Here is a 23,194-nt window from a genome sequence, read left to right on the forward strand (position 1 = left end):
AGCATGACTCATTTGCCATTAATTTGACTTTCTTGAATGTGACAATGCATTTGTGAAATAATCAGTTCTAGAAAGCCCTGCTGTGGGCTGACATTTCTGAAACATTAGGAATTATTCATTCTTCTGGTAGGGGGTTAAAGTATGCAATGATGAAATAAGAAAATTAGAACTTTTGTTTTTCTCTCAGACTCTGAAAGTTATTTTCCATTAATTAGCTATATGAAAATTTGTGCTTATCAGTTTTTTATTTGATTTAGAGTGAAAGAAAATAGATGATAGTTCATAAATGCAAGCAGCTGATTGATTCTGTATAAGAAGTAAATGATAGTTACAATAGCTTTCAGGATGATTTAATTAAAATTTCATTTATTCTTTTGGTTAGAAAAATCTTTTATCTTTCATGACTTATGAATATCATAACAAAGCCTTTTTTAATAATCAAATCACCATTGTGTGGTTGAGAGCTCTTAAGAAACTCACTGAAGAATAGATAGCATGAATCTCCATTACCATGATGGACATGGGCTTTGCTATCTCCTTGTCTAATACATTTTAATACATTTCATTTTAACTCCAATTTTTATACTTCTAGGATAAAACATGACTGTTAGCATTAATTCACTGTTAAGTTGATCTTCAACTTTTTTAAACCTGTAAGAGACATTTTCTGTAGTAAATTCACTGAAATAACTGATCAATTAGGTGTTTTATCTACAAAGCTTATCACTTAATTTTATGTCCCAGAAAGCTATAGTTAAGAACTTCATTAGCTCTATGCAGTATGGTAGAGGTGTGCATTTTGATCTATATTGTAAGGAAGAACTGGAGAAGATGTTAAATTGCCCTCCTTTCGGCATTATCTGTGACTCTAACACACTGTATTAGTCAGCTTGGGCTGCCGTAACAAAGTATCACAGCACAGCCTAGGTAGCTTAAACAACAGAAATTTATTTCTCACAGTCCTGGAGGCTAAAAGTCCAAACTCAGGATGTCAGCAGGGCTGATTTCTTCTGAAGCCTCTTTCCTTGGCTTTTAGATGGCTGTCATCTCCTTGTGTCCTCACGTGGTTTTTCTTCTGTGTGTGTCTGTGTCCTAATATTCTTTAAGAACTCTAATCATAGTGGATTAGAGCCCACCCTATGTGCTTTATTTTAACTTAATTGCCAGTTTTAAGACTCCCCATTTATTGTTGCATCTTGAGGTACTGGGAGTTAGGACTGAAACATATCAACTTTAGGGGAATGTAGCTTAGCCCATAACATGTACATATGCTGTTTTCACTGGACTGCCCAAAGGGAATAGTGCCACTTAGTTGGGAAGGAAGTAGTGTGTGAAATGTTGTGATTCATATTCCAGGGAGTTAAATTTTGGCATATTATCACTTTCTACCATCAAATGTGAACACATGAGAAATGCAACACAGAGATAAGTATTTCTTATTTAGAAAGACAGTATTTTGAAATTCTCCTTTTTAAAAGAGAAGAGCTTTTAGGATTTATCCCCTTCATGCTAAAGAGAGTCCTTGACTCTTGAGAATCCCTTGGACTGCAAGGAGATCAAACCAGTCAATCCTAAAGAAAATCAACTCTGAATATTCCCTGGAAGGACTGATACTGAGACTGAAGTTCCAATACTTTGGCCACCTGATGTGAAGAGCTGACTCATTGGGAAAGACCCTGATGCTGGGAAAGATTGAAGGCAGGAGGAGAAGAGGGTGACAGAGGATGAGATGGTTGGATGGCATCACCGACTCAATGGGCATGAGTTTGAGCAAACTCAAGGAGACATTAAAGAGATGGACATGACTTAGCAACTGAACAACAACAGCATGCCAAAGAAACTGCAACAATCATGCTGGGTTAGCGCAGTGGCCATTCAGTTGAGTTTTCCATTTTGAAGAGAAATGCCACTAATTCACCCAAGGAAAAAACAGTTACTCTGATGGTCGATTCCGATAGCCAGAGTTAATTACCCAAATTTATGTAGCAACTGTGACTTATTCATTTATCTAAATAAGAGATATTGGGCTTCCTTTGTGGCTCAGCTAGTAAAAATTCCTCCTGCAATGCTGAAGACCTGGATTCAATCCCTGGGTTGAGAAGATCCCCTGAAGTAGAGAAAGGTTACCTACTGCAGTATTCTGGCCTGGAGAATTCCATGGCCTGTATAGGCCATGGGGTCACAAAAAGTCAGACATGAGTAAGTGACTTTCAGTTCACTTCAGACAAGACTTATTAGCTGTTTTCAAGTCATTAGTTTCCTTTGAGAAACTGACAGAACTGTGATCTACTGCATCCAGCGCACCAGGATATTCAGTTCAGTTGCTCAGTCGTGTCTGACTCTTTGCAACCCCATGAATCACAGCACGCCAGGCCTCCCCGTCCATCACCAACTCCCGGAGTGCACTCAAACTCATGTCCATCAAGTCGGTGATGCCATCCAGCCATCTCATCCTCTGTCGTCCCCTTCTCCTCCTGCCCCCAATCCCTCCCAGCATCAGGGTCTTTTCCAATGAGTCAACTCTTCGCATCAGATGGCCAAAGTATTAATTTCAGCTTCAGCATCAGTCCTTCCAATCAACACCCAGGACTGATCTCCTTTAGATGGACTAGTTGGATCTCTTTGCAGTCCAAGGGACTCTCAAGAGCCTTCTCCAACACCACAGTTCAAAAGCATCAATTCTTCGGTGCTCAGCTTTCTTCACAGTCCAACTCCAGGATATTATGGACCCCTAAAATGTCTGAACCTTGGAAATGGTATCATGACCAAACTCTTCTCTTCTTTCAGTTAATCTGACATTCATCTATTAACTATATATATATATATATATATATATATATATAAAACTTCATTGCTTTGTGTAGCATGTTGCAAAAAGACCTGGTATTTTCAGCTCTTGAAATATATTCAGCCAGCTCTTGAAATAACAAATGATGCACACACAGGAGGTCCTAGAATTCTGAAAGCGGAAGGACTTCAAAGATCTTCCATTCTGTCCTTGTTTTACTGATTGAGAAACTGACCCAATGAGATAAGACAATTTATCCACATCTACCTACTGTATATTAGTGGTAGATATGTAACTAGTATTCATGTTTTTTGATGATCACTTGATTTTTCCTGCTATACTGCGATATCTCAGAAAAATGGGACTTTATAAATTATATTGTTTGCTGTTTCTTTAAGCTTTTAACATGTGCCACATTCTAATATTCTGAATTTTCTGAAAAAAAAAAAAAAGTATTTTCTTCTGTTGTAGAGGATAAGAATTCAGATTTTTGGTTCTGGTTGCTTTACAACTTGGCAACCACTTAATTTTTGGCATCTCAATTTTTCAGATGAAAAACTGAGATAAAATTATCTGCTCTGCTTCTCATACATAAGTGATTGTGAAGGGCAAATGATCTAGTATATTTAGAAAGTACCTTATAAACTATAAAGATAAGATTGATTTCATTTATGTGTTCACAGCCTCACTCAGTCTTGATCTTCCTAGGCTAAAAAGTCTTAATTCCACAATCTTCCTTTTAAATTTAATGGAAATCGAATTCATTTAAATCAAGATTTAAAACAGTAGTCTGGATTATTTGGTTTAAATATTTTTGTCCCTGCAGAATATATTAATCTCATTTGATGCATTGCTAAGTGATTTTCCCCACTATCCAAGGTGGATATAATTTTATTTATAAGGTATAATACATATCTTTCTGGTTGAATTAATTTCGGTAGAACTTATGAAAACTATCAGAAAACTAAATACTGAAATATAGAGTTATGTCACTCACTGAAAAATTTTATTGTCCCCCTATTCTCTTTCAAATTCTGCGACATATTTAATATTACAGCCCTCTATCATCTGGTTCCATATAACCTGGGCAACATTATCAGTCATTTACCCTTGATGCAAGTTCTTGCTGTACCTGATGAATCTTGACTTTAGTGCTCACGTCCCCTTCCTCTGCCCCCTTGTCTGGGCTTTTCCTATGATAATTTGCTTTCTCCTAGTCAGGGTAGTACAGCCGTGTCATGCTTTCAATGTCTGATTTTAGACTTATCTTCTAAATGTTGTGAGGCTAGTAACTACTTAGGCTAAACACCAATCATTAAGGACTAGTCAGCCACAGTGATCTTGTACTTGTTTATTTCCGTGGATAAGATCGGTCTTGTATTTCCTTATGATTCTCTAGCTGTTTTCTTGTCTCACCTGTCCAGCTAGTCATGGGTAGGAATCGTATCTTACACTTATGGTACACAGAATCACTCTGGGATCTCAGTAAGCCTTCATAATCACTGGTGGTGCAATGAATGGATGATTGACATTTTCAATAGTCTTCCTGATGGTGTTCCTTTGTTGTACTGTCACCATAGACTGGGGGTCAACTTCCAATATGTATGAGTTTGATCTTTTCTTTTCCCCTTAAGGGCTTACTTTGTTCTTAGCCACATTCATGTGCTAGTCCATTTGCACAGCCTTTTGTTATTTTCTGCAAGTCTATTGTTCAGAGAATATAATTTCCTGAGTTTTGGAGGGTAAAAAACAGACACAGTCTTTTTTTCATGTGATAATTAGGAAAGACCTTAAAAATATGAAGTAGAAACACACTTCATAGCATGGCTCAGTTTAAGGCAAATTTGAAACCTATATTTCTATAATTGTGAGAAACTGGAATGTGTATATAGTAGATTTCTGCTTATAATGGGTTTATTTATTTTAAAATTTAAGTATTAGTTATTTCATAGGTCAATTCTGAATGTTGTACACATACATAGCAAGGGTTCAGTATGTTTGTTGGGTATGATTTAATATAGATTATAAACTCTAGGCTATCAGGGGACCTTTTTTTTTTTGTCCCCTACGGTTTGCAGACTCTCAGTTCCCCAACGAGGGATTGAATCTGGGTCCTCGTCTGTGAAAGCATAGAGTCCTAACCACTGGACAGTCAAGGAATTTCCACAAGGGACTATTTGAAAATATATTTTACTAATCCCTAAGCATGTTTTCCTTTTTATAAATTTATACTTTATATGTCATAGTGTGAATACAGAAACTTACTTGAATATTTATAGTTTGAGAATGAAAGATATCGATTAGCATTAATAATAAAAATATCAATAAGCCAGACTTAAATCCAGTTTGACAATAAGACTACCTAAAATTAAGTGAGACAAATATTTATCTATTTTTAAATGTTATGAATTACTATATTTTATGTACTCATATAATTATGTAAACATTTAGTTATAGGTTTTGAATGTGTTGTACTTGTGTATGGAAAACATAAGAAAATTCACAATAAAAACTGAAATTGAAAACTAATCCTGTTTATATGAAATAGTAAAGATAGCAGCATTTATATTTTTATTTTTTCGAGACTGTTATTTCACAGCAAGGATCATGTGTTATAGTGTTTGTAGCTTCTGCATTTTCCTTTCCACAGCCCCAGTATCCAGTACAGCATGACATCTGATAAAACAACTCATTTATTCTTTAACAAAAGAATAAATACAACTTTAACAAAAGATTTTAACTTTTGTTAAAATTCTTTAACAAAAAAATAAATAAAACTCCGTGCTTTTAAACATAAAATAAAGTTATTCTTTGAGTCAAAGTATATGTGAAATTGAAATGGTCTCTCACTGGCATAATATGAAGCTGTTTCCTAGGGTTAATTAAATACATTTTGTATTTAATTGTAATTTGATACTTCCCCAAATAAAGATTGCACACCTGTGTGTTTAAGATCATTGAGTATTATGACTGCAGTAGTAATTTATAGAAACCACATTGACAGAGCTACAAAAAAAAAAAAAATGCAGACCAAGTGTTTTAAGTATTCAACAAGTTATAAACCCTCCATATAGAGCTAATTTTCCAGTCAGTCTTTTTACGTCTGTTTTTAGCTACATCATCATCCCTTTCTTACTATATTGCCACATGCATATTATATATGTATCAGTAGCTATTTTGTATATTGTATATATAATTATTAACAAATTTTAATTCAGTGTTTATAAAAATGAAATCTTTTTAGCTTTATAATTAGCACTTTCATTTTGCTTTATTTTGTTCTTTCTAGTTCGTATGTTGTGTAAAGTGATTTTAGACTGTATATTCTTCCAGACTAAGTCAAATATACTGTTACAATTTGTCATGAACTTATGGTGTGGGCTTAACATTAATTAGTAAAATTGAATAGAAAGTTGCATTAAGATGCAGCTTTTTTATGGTTTACCCTCAAGAAAATAGACATCCAGAAATAATTAGCATACTCTATACAGTTTTAAAGGCATCTAACACATTGAGATTCTTAAAATTTCAGGGGCCGGACTGGAAAAATAAGAGTGCAGAGTCTGAAGATTGGATTGATTGCTCTCTCCAAAGGCCTGTTAGAAGAAAAATACAGATGTATGTAAGACTCTTCCTCCACCAGTACTGCTTTTAGTAATAATAATAACAACAATTTATTGGATACTTACTTTTGTGATTTGCTAGTAGTAATGGTTCCCATTTTTAAAAAAACCTTGACTGTACATGTACTAGGCTAGACAAAGGGTATCAGTGCAACGTGATGTGGATTTCTATGAAATGGAAAACTGATTTATAGGATCAAAATGTGAGGTGCCTTGATGGCGTAAGAACAGATTATATCTCATTTAATTCTTCGAATGATTGTCCCATAATATAGGCTTTGTGATGTCCATTTTCCAGCTGAAAAAAAAATAATGCTGGGGATGGGTTAAAAATCTAGCTAAGGCTGCAGAGACAGTAATTGTGGAGCTAGAATTAGAGTGTAGATTTTTCTGACTCTAAAGCTACAGCCTTTTCTATTTCCATATATTTCCAATGCTTAAGAAAATAGGGATGGACTACAACTGTTATAGTTACAGTGAGACAAATAATTGTATTTTATAGTGTGAAGAAATTGAAAGTAGTACATTAAAAAATTTTTTTTTGTTATATTTGTTTTTATTCAGCAAATAAGTCAGTGGTGATTTTTTAACTGTCAGTTAAAAGGTCAGCATCTTGGCATTTGGAAATGAACAGGCTTAGGAGCCAGGAAGACCTGCCTTCAAATCTCAGCTCTACCACTTAGTAGCTGGGTGATTCCACTGAATACCAACAGCTAAGAGGTAGTAAGAATACTCCCATTTTACATTTCAGGAAGCTGACACTTAGCAGATCTTCAACTGAAGAGTGAAACTAATAATTCTTGCTTTGAAAGTAATTACCTAAAATAGCAGTTATTGAATAAATGGTAGTAAATACTGCTATGTCTCCAAACTCTTAATTACTGTAAATTTTTTTATTTAATTATATCCATAAAATATGAGTTACTTGATTATGTCTTACACAGCCTCATGTGATTCTGTACAGATACATCTATCCATACTTTCGAGAGAGAGGGAGAGGGGGATATTTCTTGAATGGGAGATACCACAGACAGAGAATATTTGACCTCAGCTTCTATAAATTTTAGTTTTGCATCTTCTCTGAACATGAATACATGTTAAAATACATTTATTTTCTGGGACAGCTGTGAGGTGGTTTGATTTTGAATTCCAGGGCTAGATCATGATGGCTTGTTCTTACACAGTTTGACAAGAATGCCAATGAAAAGAGATGTGGATCTGTATGAAATGAAAAGCTGATTGTAGGATCAGGAGGTGAGATGCCTTGATGGAGTCAGAACTCAGTAAACCATGCAGCGAAAATCTTTACCCAGACTTTTGCATGGTGGCACTTTATCTAGAATTTAAATTGTCTTCAGCATCATAATTGTCAAAAGATATCATTTTCAAAGCTAAAAATGTTGTTACTATAATGAGTGAGAAAGAAAAATGTTAATGAAATCATCAGTGTATCAGATTAGAAAAGGAATTTTTAAAATCAACTGTGATTTGCTGTTTTCATGTGTTCCTGAAAGAATTTAGGGTTTGTTGGAAAGTTACAGTTATGTCATGGGGCTCAACTTACTCTGAAAAGAGTGTAAATGCAACTGCGGAGTTTATCATGAATACTATTAAAATGTAATGGTGATCTATTTTTCTAGATCAACAATTCCTCCGCCTCCCTTTATTTTTCAAGCTGATTATGAGAGTCATCTAAGGCCAAAAGAGTTACAACATGTTGGCTGTAGGTTTAGAGCAAAAACCAAATTCTGTGCTATATAAAAAATCTCTTATCTACACAGATACCTTCACACATACTTCTGAAATGTATAATCATTCAATTGAGGAGGTATTTTGGCGTACATATACTCATACACTCAAACTACAGTGGACACACTTTCCACAAATATCGGTAAACTTAAATATACAACATTAAAGTTTCAGATTGTGGCAGGGGAAGAGGAAGCCCTCCAATGAAAACCTCTGTTATTTAATTTAATCCATGAAGTATGCCATTTAGGGGGCTTCCCAGGTGGCACTAGTAGTAAAGAACCCACCTGTCAATGCAGGAGAGATAAGAGACGCGGGTTCAATCCCTGGGTCAGGAAATCCCCTGGAGGAGGGCATGGCAACCCACTCCAGTATTCTTGCCTGGAGAATCCCATGGACAGAGGAGCCTGGTGGGCCACAGCCCATGGGGTCACAAAGAGTTGGACACAACTGAAGCCACACAGCATGCATGCACATGCCATTTAGAAATTAAATAAGAAATCTTTGGGTCTAAATCTTTAAATCTTTCTTGAGAGTATTGACACTCAGAATATTCTGGGTTTTTTTGTTTGCTTTTTACTTTGAGGTCCTTAGCAGCTCTGATTCCAGTTGTGATTTCCCCAGTGGTATCAGAACACTTTCTCATTATTATTTTTTTGTTGGAATTAATATTCAGGACAATTTGTTCTCGAAACTCAGGGGCAGAGCTGCTCTTCTGGGTGAATTGGTATCCTCCTGAACATTGATTTTGCAGCGGTTCATGTCAGCGTGTCTACCCCGGTGACACCCTCTTTCTCTTTGTGACTTCCTGGGAATGTCGCTTGATTAGGTTCTAACAGCACCTTGGCCTTCCTGCTTATAGCTCAGTTGTTTCCTGGCCTCATCAGAGCACATTTACAAAGATGCTTTCAAATGGCCTTTTGGATCTCTTTTTTGCTTATTTATATTTAGATTGAGACTTTCCTATGATCCATCCCCACATCCTGACACTCCTTGTTGTATCTGACTGTAACATCAAAATGTGAACTTCTATAAGAATTCAGAAATATGTCGGAATGTTAGGAAATCGTTTCTGTTTTGCGTGTAGTTTTACCTTACTAGTGGCATAGTAGTGTAGCTGTCTTTCTCGAAAGGGGAAAGGTGGGCAGGATGGATCTTGCTGAACATGTGCACTTCTCTCTAGAGATTATTATTACATGTATGCATCAACTCTGTATTGATTTCAGAGGCCTCATCCCAGGAACAGGTTTACTCTGAGAATCATAATAAGAATTCTGGGTCATATGGTAGTTTTATTCCTAGTGTTTTAAGGAATCTTCATACTGTCTTCCATAGTGGCTGTATCAGCTTACATTCCCACCGACAATGCAAGAGGGTTCCCTTTTCTCCACACCCTCTCCAGCATTTATTATTTGTGGACTTTTTGATGATGGCCATTCTGATCGGTGTGTGATGATATCTCATTGTAGTTTTGATTTGCATTTCTCTAATAATGAGCAATGTTGAGTATCTTTTCGTGTGTGTGTTAGCCATTGTATGTATTCTCTGGAGAAATGTCTGTTTAGGTCTTTTCCCCACTTTTTGATTGGGCTGTTTGTTTTTCTGATGTTGACTTGTATGAGCTGCTTGTATATTTTGGAAAGTAATCCTTTGTCAGTTGTTTCATTTGCTATTGTTTTCTCCCATTCTGAGGGTTGTCTTCTTACCTTGTTTGTGGTTTCCTTTGCTGTACACAAGCTTTTAGGTTCTATTAGGTCCCGCTTGTTTATTTTTGTTTTTATTTCCATTACTCTAGGAGGTGGATCATAGAGGATCTTGCTTTGATTTATGTCATCAAGTGTTCCACCTATGTTTTCCGCTAAGAGTTTTATAATTTATGATCTTACATTTAGGTCTTTAATCCATTTTGAGTTTGTCTTTGTGTATGGTATTAGGAAGTGTTCTAATTTCATTCTTTTACATGTAGCTGTGCAGCTACATGTTTTTCCAGCACCACTTATTAAAGAGGCTGATTCTTGCCTCCTTTGTCAAAAATAAGGTGCCTATGGGTGCATGAGTTTATCTCTGGGCCTTCTATCTTGTTCCATTGGTCTATATTTCTGTTTTTGTTCCAGTACCATACTGTCTTGATGACTGTAGCTTTGTAGCATGGTCTGAAATCAGGAATGTTGGTTCCTCCAGCTCCATTCTCCTTTCTCAAGATTGGCTATTTGGGGTCTTCTGTGTTTCCATATGAGTTGTGAAATTTTTTGTTCTAGTTCTGTGAGAAATGCCATTGGTAATTTGATAGGGATCATATTGAATCTGTAGGCTGCATTTGGTAGTATAGCCATTTTCACAGTATCAATTCTCCCAACTTAGGAGCATGAAATATCTGTCCATCTGCTTATGTTGTCTTTGAGTTCTTTCATCAGTGTCTTATAGTCTTCTGTGTATAGTTCTTTTGTCTCCTTCCGTTCCGTTCCGTTCCGTCACTGTCGTGTCCGACTCTATGCGACCCCGTGGACTATAGCCTACCAGAAGTAGGTTTATTTCTAAATATTTTTTTTGTTGCAATTATGAATGGGATTGATTCCTTAACTTCTCTTTCTGATTTTTCAATTGTTTTAGCATATAGAAATGCAAGTGATTCCTGTGTATTGATTTTGTATCTTACAACTTTGCTAAATTCACTGATTAGGTCTAGTAATTTTCTGATAGTATCTTTAGGGTTTTCTATGTATTGTATCATGTCATCTGCAAATAGTGAGAGTTTCATGTTGATGTTTGGCAGAAACCAACACGATTCTGTAAAGCAATTATTAAATTTATTAAAAATAAATTAATTAAAAATAAGAACTCTGGATAAATAATTTTGGCTAGAATGGTCTTATTTTTAACAAATGAAAAGAAACAAGTAAACTCTAACCAAATCTAAGTGAACAAATGATAAAAATTAAATTTATTTTAATTGAATTTGCTTTCCTTATGTATGCTTTTAATTAAAGTCGTATTTCATTATAATTACTGTGTCAATATCACTGAGCTTGGTTTATTTGCTTGAAAATTTACTGTTGACAGTGTTAAATCTAGCCTTATTTGCTTTAAAAAGGGGGGGCAGAGGAATGATACATTTTGATCTGATACTCATTTATCAGGTGTTATTTGAAAATGGTTTTTAGGATCCAAAAAATATTTACTCTCCTTTCTTCTATTCTTGGAAAACGTCGTATGAAAACCATTTAGAATCTGTACAATTTTGAATTTTTAGAACTTGAAAATTTCTTTCCAAAAAGCATTAGTTTCTATAATGAAGTGGATTGTTTTTATGTGAAATTTCTCCCTACTCCGAAACTAACTTATTTAAGCATGCTAACTTTGTGGCTGGAAATATGGTAACAATTTTATTCTTCAAAATATTACAAGTGATGAAAAGAAGATAAGCCAATACTGGGAGGGAGAAAAGCTTTTACTGAATTAAACATATTTTTAAAACATTTTTAAACAAATAGAAAAGTCTAAGAACTATGAAAGTATGTATTTTTCTTAAGTCCTTTACATTGGAATTAATGTAGTTTTTTACATAAAGTGAAGTAAAACAAAAATAATTTTTATCACTAATAAGGAATGAGTCTGATTGGGCCTAAAAAAAAAGACAATTTCTTGTACTGTTTAATGTTTCTTTTGCAAAGTAGATGTGAGTCTAGAAACTTTAAAAGAAATTAAAATACCTGTGTTTAATAAATACTGAATTTAGAAGTGAACACAAAACGTTGATGAACAAATCTTTTAAAACTTAAAGATTTGCTGCTTCAGGTACATTCATTCCTTTGACAAGTCATAAAGAAAACTTGGTTTTAGCTCTCTCTTTTTCAATAAGAAGGGAAACCTATTTGAGAACACTGAATGAATCCACGTGCATACACTGGCCATTTAAAAAGGAAATTTATTTTTATTGGTCTGTTGATATATACTTATATACTACAATAGATTGTTTTAGGAAACATGTGCTTAACCAGTTCCTGATTACAAACATACAGAATATCAAAGTTGTCAGAGTTCAGGAGACAAGTAATGTAATCCATGTCCCCATGAGTTTTTTTTCAGTCTGCATCATTCATCCCACACAACCAAAGGTATATTTTACTTAAAAGATCAGTATGGGAAGTTAACTGCTTGCTTGTCTTCCTTGTAGATCTCTTTAAGGAAGTGGCGGGGCCCACGGAAATGTGTGACCAGAGACAGCTCGGCCTGTTACTGCACGATGCGATCCAGATCCCTCGGCAGCTGGGGGAGGTAGCAGCTTTCGGGGGCAGTAATATTGAGCCCAGTGTTCGCAGCTGCTTCCAACAGGTAGTTTTTGCAGGATTGTTGGTGTATAGAGTGTGTGGGGAATAGTACTGAGGATGTTCTGAGAAATGAAACAGGGTTCTTGGGCTGGAACCAGGTGGTGGAAGATGCTGGATACCATCCCAGAAAGTGTATATTTTAGTTCTTAAAGCACATTTGATTCAAGAAACAGCAGCCCATTCAAGGAGACTCACTGTCCCTCAATGGATAAAACCTCAAATCTTGACCGTGCGCCATTAGATTACTATGATTAGGTCCTGCCTTTGCACCTACCTTATCTTGTGCCACTGAGCCCCTTGCTGTCTGTTGTCCAATGCTGCTGTTTTAGTTCCTTCATTCTGGTGCTAATCTCTTTGGACATGTGCCCTCTGTTCAGAATGTTCTCTACCCTCTACCCACAAACTCTCTTCTCATTGCTAATCCTTATTCCTTCTTTAGATCTTCCCTTAAATCTCACATCCTCTGAAAAACCTCTGACTCCTTCAGGTGAAGCTGTGTGTGCCTACTATATTCACCTGAATCTCCTCTGCCTTCTTCACATGCTCATTAAAATTGATAATTACATACTGAATTATATAATTATCTGTTTAGTGATTTAGTGGGTTATTCTGTATAAACCTAAGATCCATGAGCGTTTCCCTGGTGGTTCAGTGATAGAGAATCTACTTGCCAGTGCCAGAGACACAGGTTTGATCCCTGGATCAGCGAAGATCCCCTGGAGAAGGAAATGGCAACTCATTTAAGGATTCTAGCCTAGAAAAATCCATGAACAGATAAGCCTGGCAAGCTACAGTCCATGGACTCTCAAAGTGTCAGACACAAGTTAGCAAATGAACAACAAACTTCCATGAACAAGGGCTGTTTCTATCATTTTACTGTTGTATCACTATCTACATACAGTGTCTTGACCATCATAGCTGCTTAATAGTTGTTTATTAAATAAATGAATAAAATTGCCCTGAGTTCCTTATAGGCAAGATTTTTTAAAAATATTAAGACGTTGTTGAAATTGCATTGTTTTCTTTGAGACATATGTACAAAAGGAGAATGATGTACAAAATTTTATGCTGATCTAATTTACTGTTATTAAACAGGAAAAGCATGTTTGTTTCTTTTTGATGCTTCCTGTATAGAAAAGCATTTTAGGAATGTTACTACTGATGTTATACATATGCATAAAGTACAAGCCTATAGATATTTTTTTCCATGGCATATCCAGTGATTTATCATTGCTGAGGAAAAACGCTCACACCGTCTCTTAAAGAATTGATGTTATGGGTTATCACATTTTATAATGGCCCCGTTTGTTGTTTTAGAGATAACAAAAAATACCAAATGAAAATTCTAAATATGATTCTCATATGTGCTGGTTCATAGAATGACCTTGACAACAGCAGGAGATGGATGTTGGTACAAATTGAACTTTGCATATGTGAAAATTACTTAGGATTTAAAAAGGCATCAAGACATTTCATGCAACTTATCACAAGACATTTCATACAACTTATCACAATACATTTGGAAATCCTGCAAAATATATTCATGGTAATGTGCTCCTGGTGTGATGTTATACCAGGACTGAGAAAGAACAGAGGAATAACCGTTTTTTGGGTCATGGATTCATTTACATGAAGTAAAATTTATAAAACTGCCTGAAAAATAAATACGAATGTATGATAGTGGTTTCTTCTACAGAAAAAGGAAAGTGAATGCTGTGGGAAGAGTGGCAAGTAAAAATTAGGTCTTCAACTTTGTCTATAATGTTTTGTTTCTATCACATAAAAGCAATCAAAGAATTACAAGAAAAACTGACAAGCTGTGGAAATAACAGCTTTTATTTAGCATTTACAATGGCTTTCAAGTTGGGGAACTTATCAGTGAGTCTTTACTTTCTCAGTGTTTGCAGTCTTAGATGAATGAGTTTTATAGTTTTAAAGTATCTGTGTGAAGAGCACCTAGAATTGTATGAGTTTTGGGTTGTTTTTTTTAAATCTGAGTCTATTAAGATACTGAGATTTTTTTTTCTTCTTCGTATATGACAATTTCTTTTCTCTTTTCCAATTCTAAAATTTTTTTCTTTGATGAACCTTAAATATTTTGTGATGTAAGTGACCTGGAAAGGGTTCTATTCAGTTCAGTTCAGTCGCTCAATCGTGTCCAACGAGTTGACTCTCTGGAAAAAGGATTCTATAATTCTCCTTTTACTTCCATACAGATTTTCAGAAGAGTTTGAAGCAACAACAGTTGTTGCAATTTGAATGCGGACATTTTCTTCACTTTTAACATACTTGTTTCTTGCCCAGAATAACAACAAGCCAGAGATAAGTGTGAAAGAGTTTATAGATTGGATGCGTCTGGAGCCACAGTCCATGGTTTGGCTGCCGGTTCTACATCGCGTGGCAGCAGCTGAGACTGCAAAACATCAGGCCAAATGCAACATCTGTAAAGAATGTCCAATCGTTGGATTCAGGTAGGGTGATCTACTACCAGTGGTGTCAGGAGACTTTTTTTCTGTCCCATTTGTGTAGTTTCAGTGTTTGTCCATTACTCCTTCCCACTTGTTCTCATTTGTGGGTGTTTGCCTCCCAAAGAAATGGTATGCTTGATATGTACCATCTATCTGAAAATAGCATTCCCTCGAATAGCCAGGACACGAAGCTTATTTTTTTTTATACTTCTTATTTATACTATTTGGCTCCAGAACGAGAGATCTTTCTGAATTCCTATTTACTTAGGTCAGAAAAGTGTTCATGCATAATATTTTGCATGACTCTTTGTGTATTTATGACCCTGATGGAATTTGGTGATGTTCTAAGACCTTTGAGATCAAACTTGGTAAACAAGAAGTAGCATTTAAATACTAACTGAGAAGTAATCAGATTACTTCATGTTACTTCTGCCAAGTTTGACATGATGGATATGAAGCCAACTTTCACACAAGGAGTCTTTGTCAGGGAATTTTGAGATTCATTTATTATTGATGGTAAAGGTGATATTTTAAATTTTGATGTGTCAAGCTAATAAACATAACATTTCTTTGTCATTTTGCATTCACATTCAAACATTATAAAAAATCTTTTGACATGGATATTTGTCATCTCATTATGTTGAAACAGATGAAAACATGATTTAGAGATTTCAACTACAAAAATTTGTCTTTTCCCCCCTCACTTAGGAGATGGTTTCCTTAATTTTTTTTGTGAAATTTAAGATTCTTTCTGTCCTAATTTGGAGCTAAAATACTACAACAGCAAATTCTACATTTCTGGCCAATATAACTTATTTTCATTATTATTCAGATGAGTGAAATTCCCTACCACAGGTGTTTTAGAGTATATAATAACTTTACAAATCAAAGAATTTTCTTTTCTTCTCTCTAGGTATAGAAGCCTGAAGCATTTTAACTATGATGTTTGCCAGAGTTGCTTTTTTTCGGGTCGAACAGCGAAAGGTCACAAATTGCATTACCCAATGGTGGAATATTGTATACCTGTGAGTACTGAACCATTGTTTGCCTATTTTTTTTTTAACATACTGCTTTTCCATTAATTAGTGTCTAGAATTATTGTTTTAATATTGTCTGAAAAAAGTCCTTTTCGAAATTGCTTAACCATATTTTTTTGTTGTTTTCTTTTAGGCAAATACATCTGTGTTGAAATTTTTAGCACAGAATAATTATACTTTTTTTCAGAAAAATTAACTTATTAAATTTTATTTACATCTATGTTTTGATTTTGAACTTAATATTCTTAGTAGCAAACTCTTTTAAGAGCTCACACTGACCTTCATTGAAAATGATACTGTGATGAGAAGTTGGTTTTTTTAGACATATTTAAAATAGTTTACATTATTAAACATTGTATTTATGTTAACAAAATGTAGAAAACTGGAGAAAGTAAAAAAGTCATAAATCTAGCTGCTGAATAAACTACCTTGTAATATTCTTCTATATCTCTGATTTTAAGGTTTTTTTATTTTCATATCTCTGTAATTTTGATACTACTTTTTTTCACTGAACATCTTATATAATAAGTATTCCCACATATTGTCATGCAGTATAATTTTTCCTAGTTACAGAATATGGGAGTGAATTATTATAGTTTATTTTACCATTCCGTTAGGTTTCAACATTTAGTTTGTTTTCAGTTTTCTGATATTATAAGCAACACTCATAAATATCATTGTGAAAATAACTTTCCATATATTACATAAATTACATTTCTATAGAATAAAGCACTTAGAAGTAGATGATCTGAGTCAGCGGCCAAAATACTTCATGTCAAGTTATTTTCCAGAAGAGGTTTATACAACTTTACATTGGGCTTCCCTGGTAGCTCAGACGGTAGAGAATCTGCCTGCAGCGTGGGAGACCCACGTTCAATTCCTCTGTTGGGAAGATCTCTTAGAGAAAGGCATGGCAACCCACTCCCGTATTCTTGCCTGGAGAATCCCATGGTAGAGGAGCCCGGTGGGTCCATGGAGTCACAAATAGACATAACTGAGCCACTTTACATTCTTATAACACTTTGTTAATGCTTCACTAGTATTGGATACTGATTCCTGTTGTTCCTTTGGTCTAAAATATTTTTTCTGAAATAATCTTCTTTTTCTGTGAATAACTATCTCTCAGCTTCTTTCCAAATAGTGAATCAAAATTTATTCGTAGAGCTGTACATTTTCTTTGGCTTAGGGAATTGAGTTACTTTTTGGGTCATAAATTGACAGAAAGGCAGCAATACTTATAAAATATACACACATAAATCTCACTCACATTCTTAGGTATCTTATGTCAAATAAATAGGTACCATATATGTGGAGAAAAAAATCTCTCGAATGTTGCTGAATTATAATAGATGGAAGGCAGTGCATAATAACTTTAGGGAAAAAAAATGCCAAGAAGATCTGTGAAGCACCATTTATTACTATGATTAGCATGCTCATTCACTCAACAAATAAATATTGAGGACTTGCCATGTGTCAGATGCTGTTTTTGGCTCTGATAATTCATCAGTATACTTCCAAGGTAGACAAGATCACTGACTCTCCTACTCCTTTCCGTTCAGGAGGAGGAGATAATGTGACCGAGAACAAGGAAACAAATAAATGAGATCATTACAGATTGCAGTAAGTGCCTCGAAAGAAATAAATGGATAATGAGGTAGAAGATTAGAGGAGGCACTTTAGATAGAGAAATCACAGATGGTCTTCTGGAGAAATTAATGTTTTAGTTGAGCTTGAAGGATGAGAAAGAATCGGATGTGTAAAGAACTGGTATCGAAGGGTATTTTGGAAAGAGGAACCAGAGGTGGTGAAGGGGTTGGCATGACTGGAGCATAGAAGAAAATGGAGTGTATTATTGCCCACGGGGAGTGTGGTAGGTAGCACTGGCTATTTGAAGTGCCCAGAGCAAAGTAAACACGTGGGGCCCCTTGCTAAAAGTTTGCTAAGACTTTAAGATGGTAACAGCAGAACATTAAGCCAAGCTCAGGGAGACTCTGAGTGTGAACCCCTTTGTAGCTGCACAGGTCACACCACTGCAGAGCTGGCCCGGGGGTTGGGAAGGAGGTAGGAACAGAAAGGAACTCTGTGAGTTTCACAAAGAGTGAATTTCTCCCTTCACAAAAGAGAGAATGAGAAAGGTAAGAGATGAGATTAAAGAGAAATGCAGTTATCAGGCTGTGCAGACCCCTGCTGGTCACTACAAGGTATCTGGATTGGGGTGAAATATATATTGAAGGACTTACCTACCTGGTGGCTCAGCTAGTAAAGAATCCACCTGCAATCCAGGAGACCCAAGTTCGATTCCTGGGTTGGGAAGATCTGCTGAAGAAGGGATAGGTTACTCAACCTAGTATTCTTGGGTTTCCTTTGTGGTTCAGATGGTAAAGAATCTGCCTGCAATGTGGGAGACCTGGGTTCGATCCCTGGGTTTGGAAGACCCCCTGGAGGAGGGCATGACAACGCATTCCAATATTTTTGCCTGGGGAATTCCATGAACAGAGTAGTCTGGAGGGCTACAGTCCATAGGATCACAAAGAGTCGGACCTGACTGAAGCAACTAAGCACAGCACAGCACATATATTGAAATTTGCATAATTACAGCTAGAAATTTAGGAAACTGATTATAAAGAACTAATGTCAACATGAGAAAAATCATAAAGTAAATATTCATTAAAGATGTTTAAAAGTGACTACACATTTTAAGATGTATAGTCAGTAGACAGCATTTTGAAAAGCAGAGACATTACTTTGCCAACAAAGATCTGTATAGTCAAAGCTGTAGTCATGTATGGATGTAAGAGTTGGACCATAAAGAAGGCTGAGCATGGAAGAATTGATGCTTTTGAACTGTAGTGTTGGAGAAGACTCTTGAGAGTCCCTTGGATGGCAAGGAACTCAAACCAATCAATCCTAAAGGAAATCAGTCCTGAGTATTCACTGGAAGCACTGATGCTGAAGCTGAAGCTCCACTACTTGGCCACCTGATGCGAAGAGCTGACTCATTAGAGAAGACCCTGATGCGGGGAAAGATTGAAGGCAGGAGGAGAGGGGGACGAGAGAGGATGAGATGGTTGGATGGCATCCCCGACTCGATGGACATGAATTTGATCAAGTTCCAGGTGATGGTCAAGAACAGGGAAGCCTGGGCTGCTACAGTCCATGGGGTTGCAAAGAGTCGGACACAACTGATTGACTGAACAACAACAAAGTCAGTAAGGCTTCCCCAGTGGCTCGGCAGTAAAGAATCTGCCTGCCAACGCAGGAGACCCAGGTTCGATCCCTGGGTTGGGACCATCTCCTGGAGAAGGAAATGGCAACCCACTCTGGTATTCTTGTCTGGAGAATCCCATTGACAGAGGATCCTGGTGGGCTGCAGTCCACGGAGTCACAAAAGAGACATGACTTAGAGACTAAACAACAACAATGAATTCAGTAAAGGTGTTTAAAGTTACTATTTGTTTTGGCCTTCATAATGAGTCATCATATTGATTCATAATGATTTTGAGAAACACCCAACATTTGAAATCTCCGGCTCTTCAGCATCAATCTGTGGTCAGTGGGGTAAGCTTGAGAACCACAGATACACTGATGAATTTTACTCTCTGGCTACCATTTTAGGATAACATCTAAGTTACCCAGAGCTGTTCTTGTTACCCAGCCTTTGCAAAATCACTGTTATCGCACCTAAGAGTACAGCTTGCCCTGCATTGTATAGGATGGCTTCCTTTTTGAAGATGTGTTCTGGGAGGGTTTTTTGCCCCTTTCTGAAGTTTGCATAGCAATATTAATCAGCAGCCTACTCATCAGTAACCTCTTAGGGCAGGTTATTTTCTGCATTTGACCCTACAACTTTTGATAAAATGACTAAAAATATATATAAATTGAATCTTTGAAAGACATACTATTAAATTCAAATAGTAATGAATTATTTGATTTAACTGCTTTCCAAAATTTCTTTTTCTTTCAGTGAGCTTTATTCATTTATGGTATATTCATCTTTTATCCAGTGTTGCGTCAACTCATCTGATGTCTGCCTTATAAAATGAACTCAAATGTGAATTTTTCAATACAGTCATAGTAAGCACCACTTAAATATTAAATGGATTAGACCTTTCTGTATAAATCCTGATGTTGGCTTTTCTTATAGTACATCTCTGCCTATGGTTAGGAAAGAGCCCTAGTCATATTACTGACTTGATTTCTTTCCCATTCAAGTTTGTTTTTCAGCTGAATCTGAATGTTTCTGTTGGTAAAAGCTTTCCAAAGCTTCTAAGCCTTATTTTAAACCCTCAAAGCTCAAAAAATGTTTTTTTCAAATGTGTCTTGAAAAAACCTTATATTATCTATTGTCTTTAGATGTGGAATGACTAATAGTGTGTGAATTAACTATCCTAATTTATGAAGATATTTTATGAAATTGATAGTAAAGCATTTATCTACAGAAATGAAATAGAATTTTTCTTTTGCTAGGAAATGACTTTTAAAACTCTTCTTTCCTCTCCACTATTCTATAATCCAGATTTGTACATTTAAAGTTCTTTCATGAGGCCCAAAAAGAGTTCATCTAAAACAGACAGCATGACATAAACTGTATTTAATGCTTGTTACCATTATCTCTCCATTCATTTGAAAATCTCACTTTTTCACAAAAACAGCATGACTCTTATTTTGTGTGTGAAATCTTCCCAAATTTTTTTGCCTTCCCTTAACAAAACAGGTCATTCTGTGGTTTTGACCACTAGCCCCTGCTTTACCATTTGGTATTTGATTCTGTGTTATTTTGCATTGTTTTCTCTGTTGGTGTTTTTGCCTCTTCAACTATCTTTTTCACTCCTTGGGACAAGGATGACATACTTTTCCTAATATGCATGGTTAATTCTGGTACACAAAGACTGAATGTGCTCATACCTGATATTGTAAATACTATTTATAGAGTATTAAAGCTGGAAAGAGTCTAAGAAAATACCTAACTCATCCTCATTTTTTAAAAATGACTCAGTCTTAGAGAAAGTAAGTGATTTGTTTAAAGTCAGTGGCATGATTTATTTATATTTGGGAAATATATATACAGTTTAACTCATTAACAAACAGTGTTTTCTGTATGCTTGCTGGAATATTATATTTGTTGAGTATACCAGGCATTTTGCTTGTTACTAGAGATATAGAAAAAATATAACAAAAGAGAGAAAAAAGGTTTTTATGTAGATAAATTCAACAGGACTATATATAAAATTTTTTAAGCTTATGGACTAAGATGATACTCACATATTTTTCTTGTTACCTGTGTACTGTATGTTTGAATTCTGGATTAACATTGATTTTTTAAAATAGTTACATTTTATATGAAAAATACTCAAATTTTAAGTTTTTTGTTTATTGGAATGAGTTAATGATCATTTAATTTCACAGTGAAAATTACCATAATTTGATTTTTTTAAAAAAGTCTATGTTCTCTGTTGTAAGTAACCAAATTTAATTCCAATTAGAAACATTTTTATGTTAGGACATACAGTAGATAGTTCTTTAAATTAGAGAGGGGGATGATGTATTTCATGTATGATTTATGAGAGTTCATGCAATAACTGACCGTGAGAGAAGCTGCTGCTGCTGCTGCTAAGTCGCTTCAGTCGTGTCCGACTCTGTGCGACCCCATAGACGGCAGCCCACCAGGCTCCGCCGTCCCTGGGATTCTCCAGGCAAGAACACTGGAGTGGGTTGCCATTGCCTTCTCCAATGCATGAAAGTGAAAGTGAAGTCGCTCAGTTGTATCTGACTTCGTGCGACCCCGTGCACTGCAGCCTACCAGGCTCCTCCGTCCATGGGATTTTCCAGGCAAGAGTACTGGGGTGGGGTGCCATTGCCTTCTCTGTGAGAGAAGCTGGATAGGGTTAAATATGAATGAGAAAGCAAAACATTTGGAAACGCTACTGGAGGCAAGCATGAATCACCAAGAGGTAAGTAAGTTGCTCCGTCGCTAAAGAGTGCAGCTGAGGTTGGTTGGCAAGGATTTGCAGCCTGTGATTCCATCATTGCTTAGTGAGTTTGGAATTAAAGGATGGTAGGTAGAATTGACGGAGAAGGCAATGGCAAGCCACTCCAGTACTCTTGCCTAGAAAATCCCATGGATGGAGGAGCCTGGTAGGCTGCAGTCCATGGGGTCGCTAGGGGTCGGACACAACTGAGCGACTTCACTTTCACTTTTCACTTTCACACATTGGAGAAGGAAATGGCAACCCACTCCAGTGTTCTTGCCTGGAGAATCCCAGGGACGGGGGAGCCTGGTGGGCTTCCCTCTATGGGGTCACACAGAGTCGGACACGACTGAAGTGACTTAGCAGTAGCAGTATCAGGTAGAATTGAAGGCCAAGGCAGTGTGTAATTCACAGGTGTTAATGATAACTAGAATTGATTTGGGCTAACTTCATGCTGAAGAAACCAAAGGGGTTTGGGGGCTCTAGATCAAGATAATGGGGGCAAGAAGTAGGAGCAAGACCCTGAAGGTTTGAGTTATTGAAAGGTTTTTTGAATTAAAAATTCAGGTTTGAAAGATGTTTTGAGTTAGAATGAAGCCCGAGGTGGGGCCAGCCCCTAGTGTATGATAGAAGTGCCATATAGGAGGTTTTAGAGAGGAGATGGCAGTTAGAAGATCATAAGTATATCTCTAGAAAGAAGTGACCGATGATAGCTGCATCTAGCCAAGAGCAGTCAAAGGGGAGCAGATAGGCATATTGGTCATAGACACCAAGGCTGAGGCTAAGGGGGAAATGGCACAGACCTCCTTTATTCTTGTTCTTTGATTGTATAGTCCGTGATGGAAAGGATTGTAGGGGAGATGGTATTGTCTTGGGAGCATCAGTATTCACTGAAAAAGAAAGGTTGAAATTGCAGTTATGAACAAGATGTAGGGGAATGTGTTCATAAGTAAAATACAGAATCCACACTAACAGCTAAAAGGGAAAAAAATAAATAAAAGATAGTGACTGTGTGCATCTGTGGACAGTGGCCTGATCCACATTGGGAAAGTGAATAGAGTGCTTACTCATTGGTAAATACAGTCATCAGGAACTGAAGCGGTAGCCCACACAGGAAGATGTTTTGAGAGTCATGTTAGCTCAGGGAGAAGGGATGAGATATTTGTAAAATTTTATTTCTAGCAAAGTCGGCAACATCAGCTACTTCCAGCATTCAAATTGTTGGGAGTGGA

General features: G+C 36.2%; 1 protein-coding gene across 10 annotated transcripts in view; it reads left to right on the top strand.

Moving 5' to 3' along the window:
* UTRN (utrophin) overlaps positions 1–23,194 on the top strand; it is a 567,941-nt gene that overhangs the window by 498,090 nt on the left and 46,657 nt on the right. For all 10 annotated transcript variants that reach the window (XM_055433618.2, XM_055433617.2, XM_055433621.2 and 7 more), the window contains 4 exons: positions 6,321–6,406; positions 12,335–12,492; positions 14,793–14,959; positions 15,870–15,981. In XM_055433618.2, coding sequence (XP_055289593.2) covers positions 6,321–6,406; positions 12,335–12,492; positions 14,793–14,959; positions 15,870–15,981 — 523 coding nt within the window. The remainder of the gene's footprint in view (positions 1–6,320; positions 6,407–12,334; positions 12,493–14,792; positions 14,960–15,869; positions 15,982–23,194) is intronic.

Source organism: Moschus berezovskii, chromosome 10 (genome assembly GCF_049115385.1).
Source record: "Moschus berezovskii isolate FMDL1 chromosome 10, NW_MosBer_1.0, whole genome shotgun sequence".
Classification (NCBI taxonomy): domain Eukaryota; kingdom Metazoa; phylum Chordata; class Mammalia; order Artiodactyla; family Moschidae; genus Moschus; species Moschus berezovskii.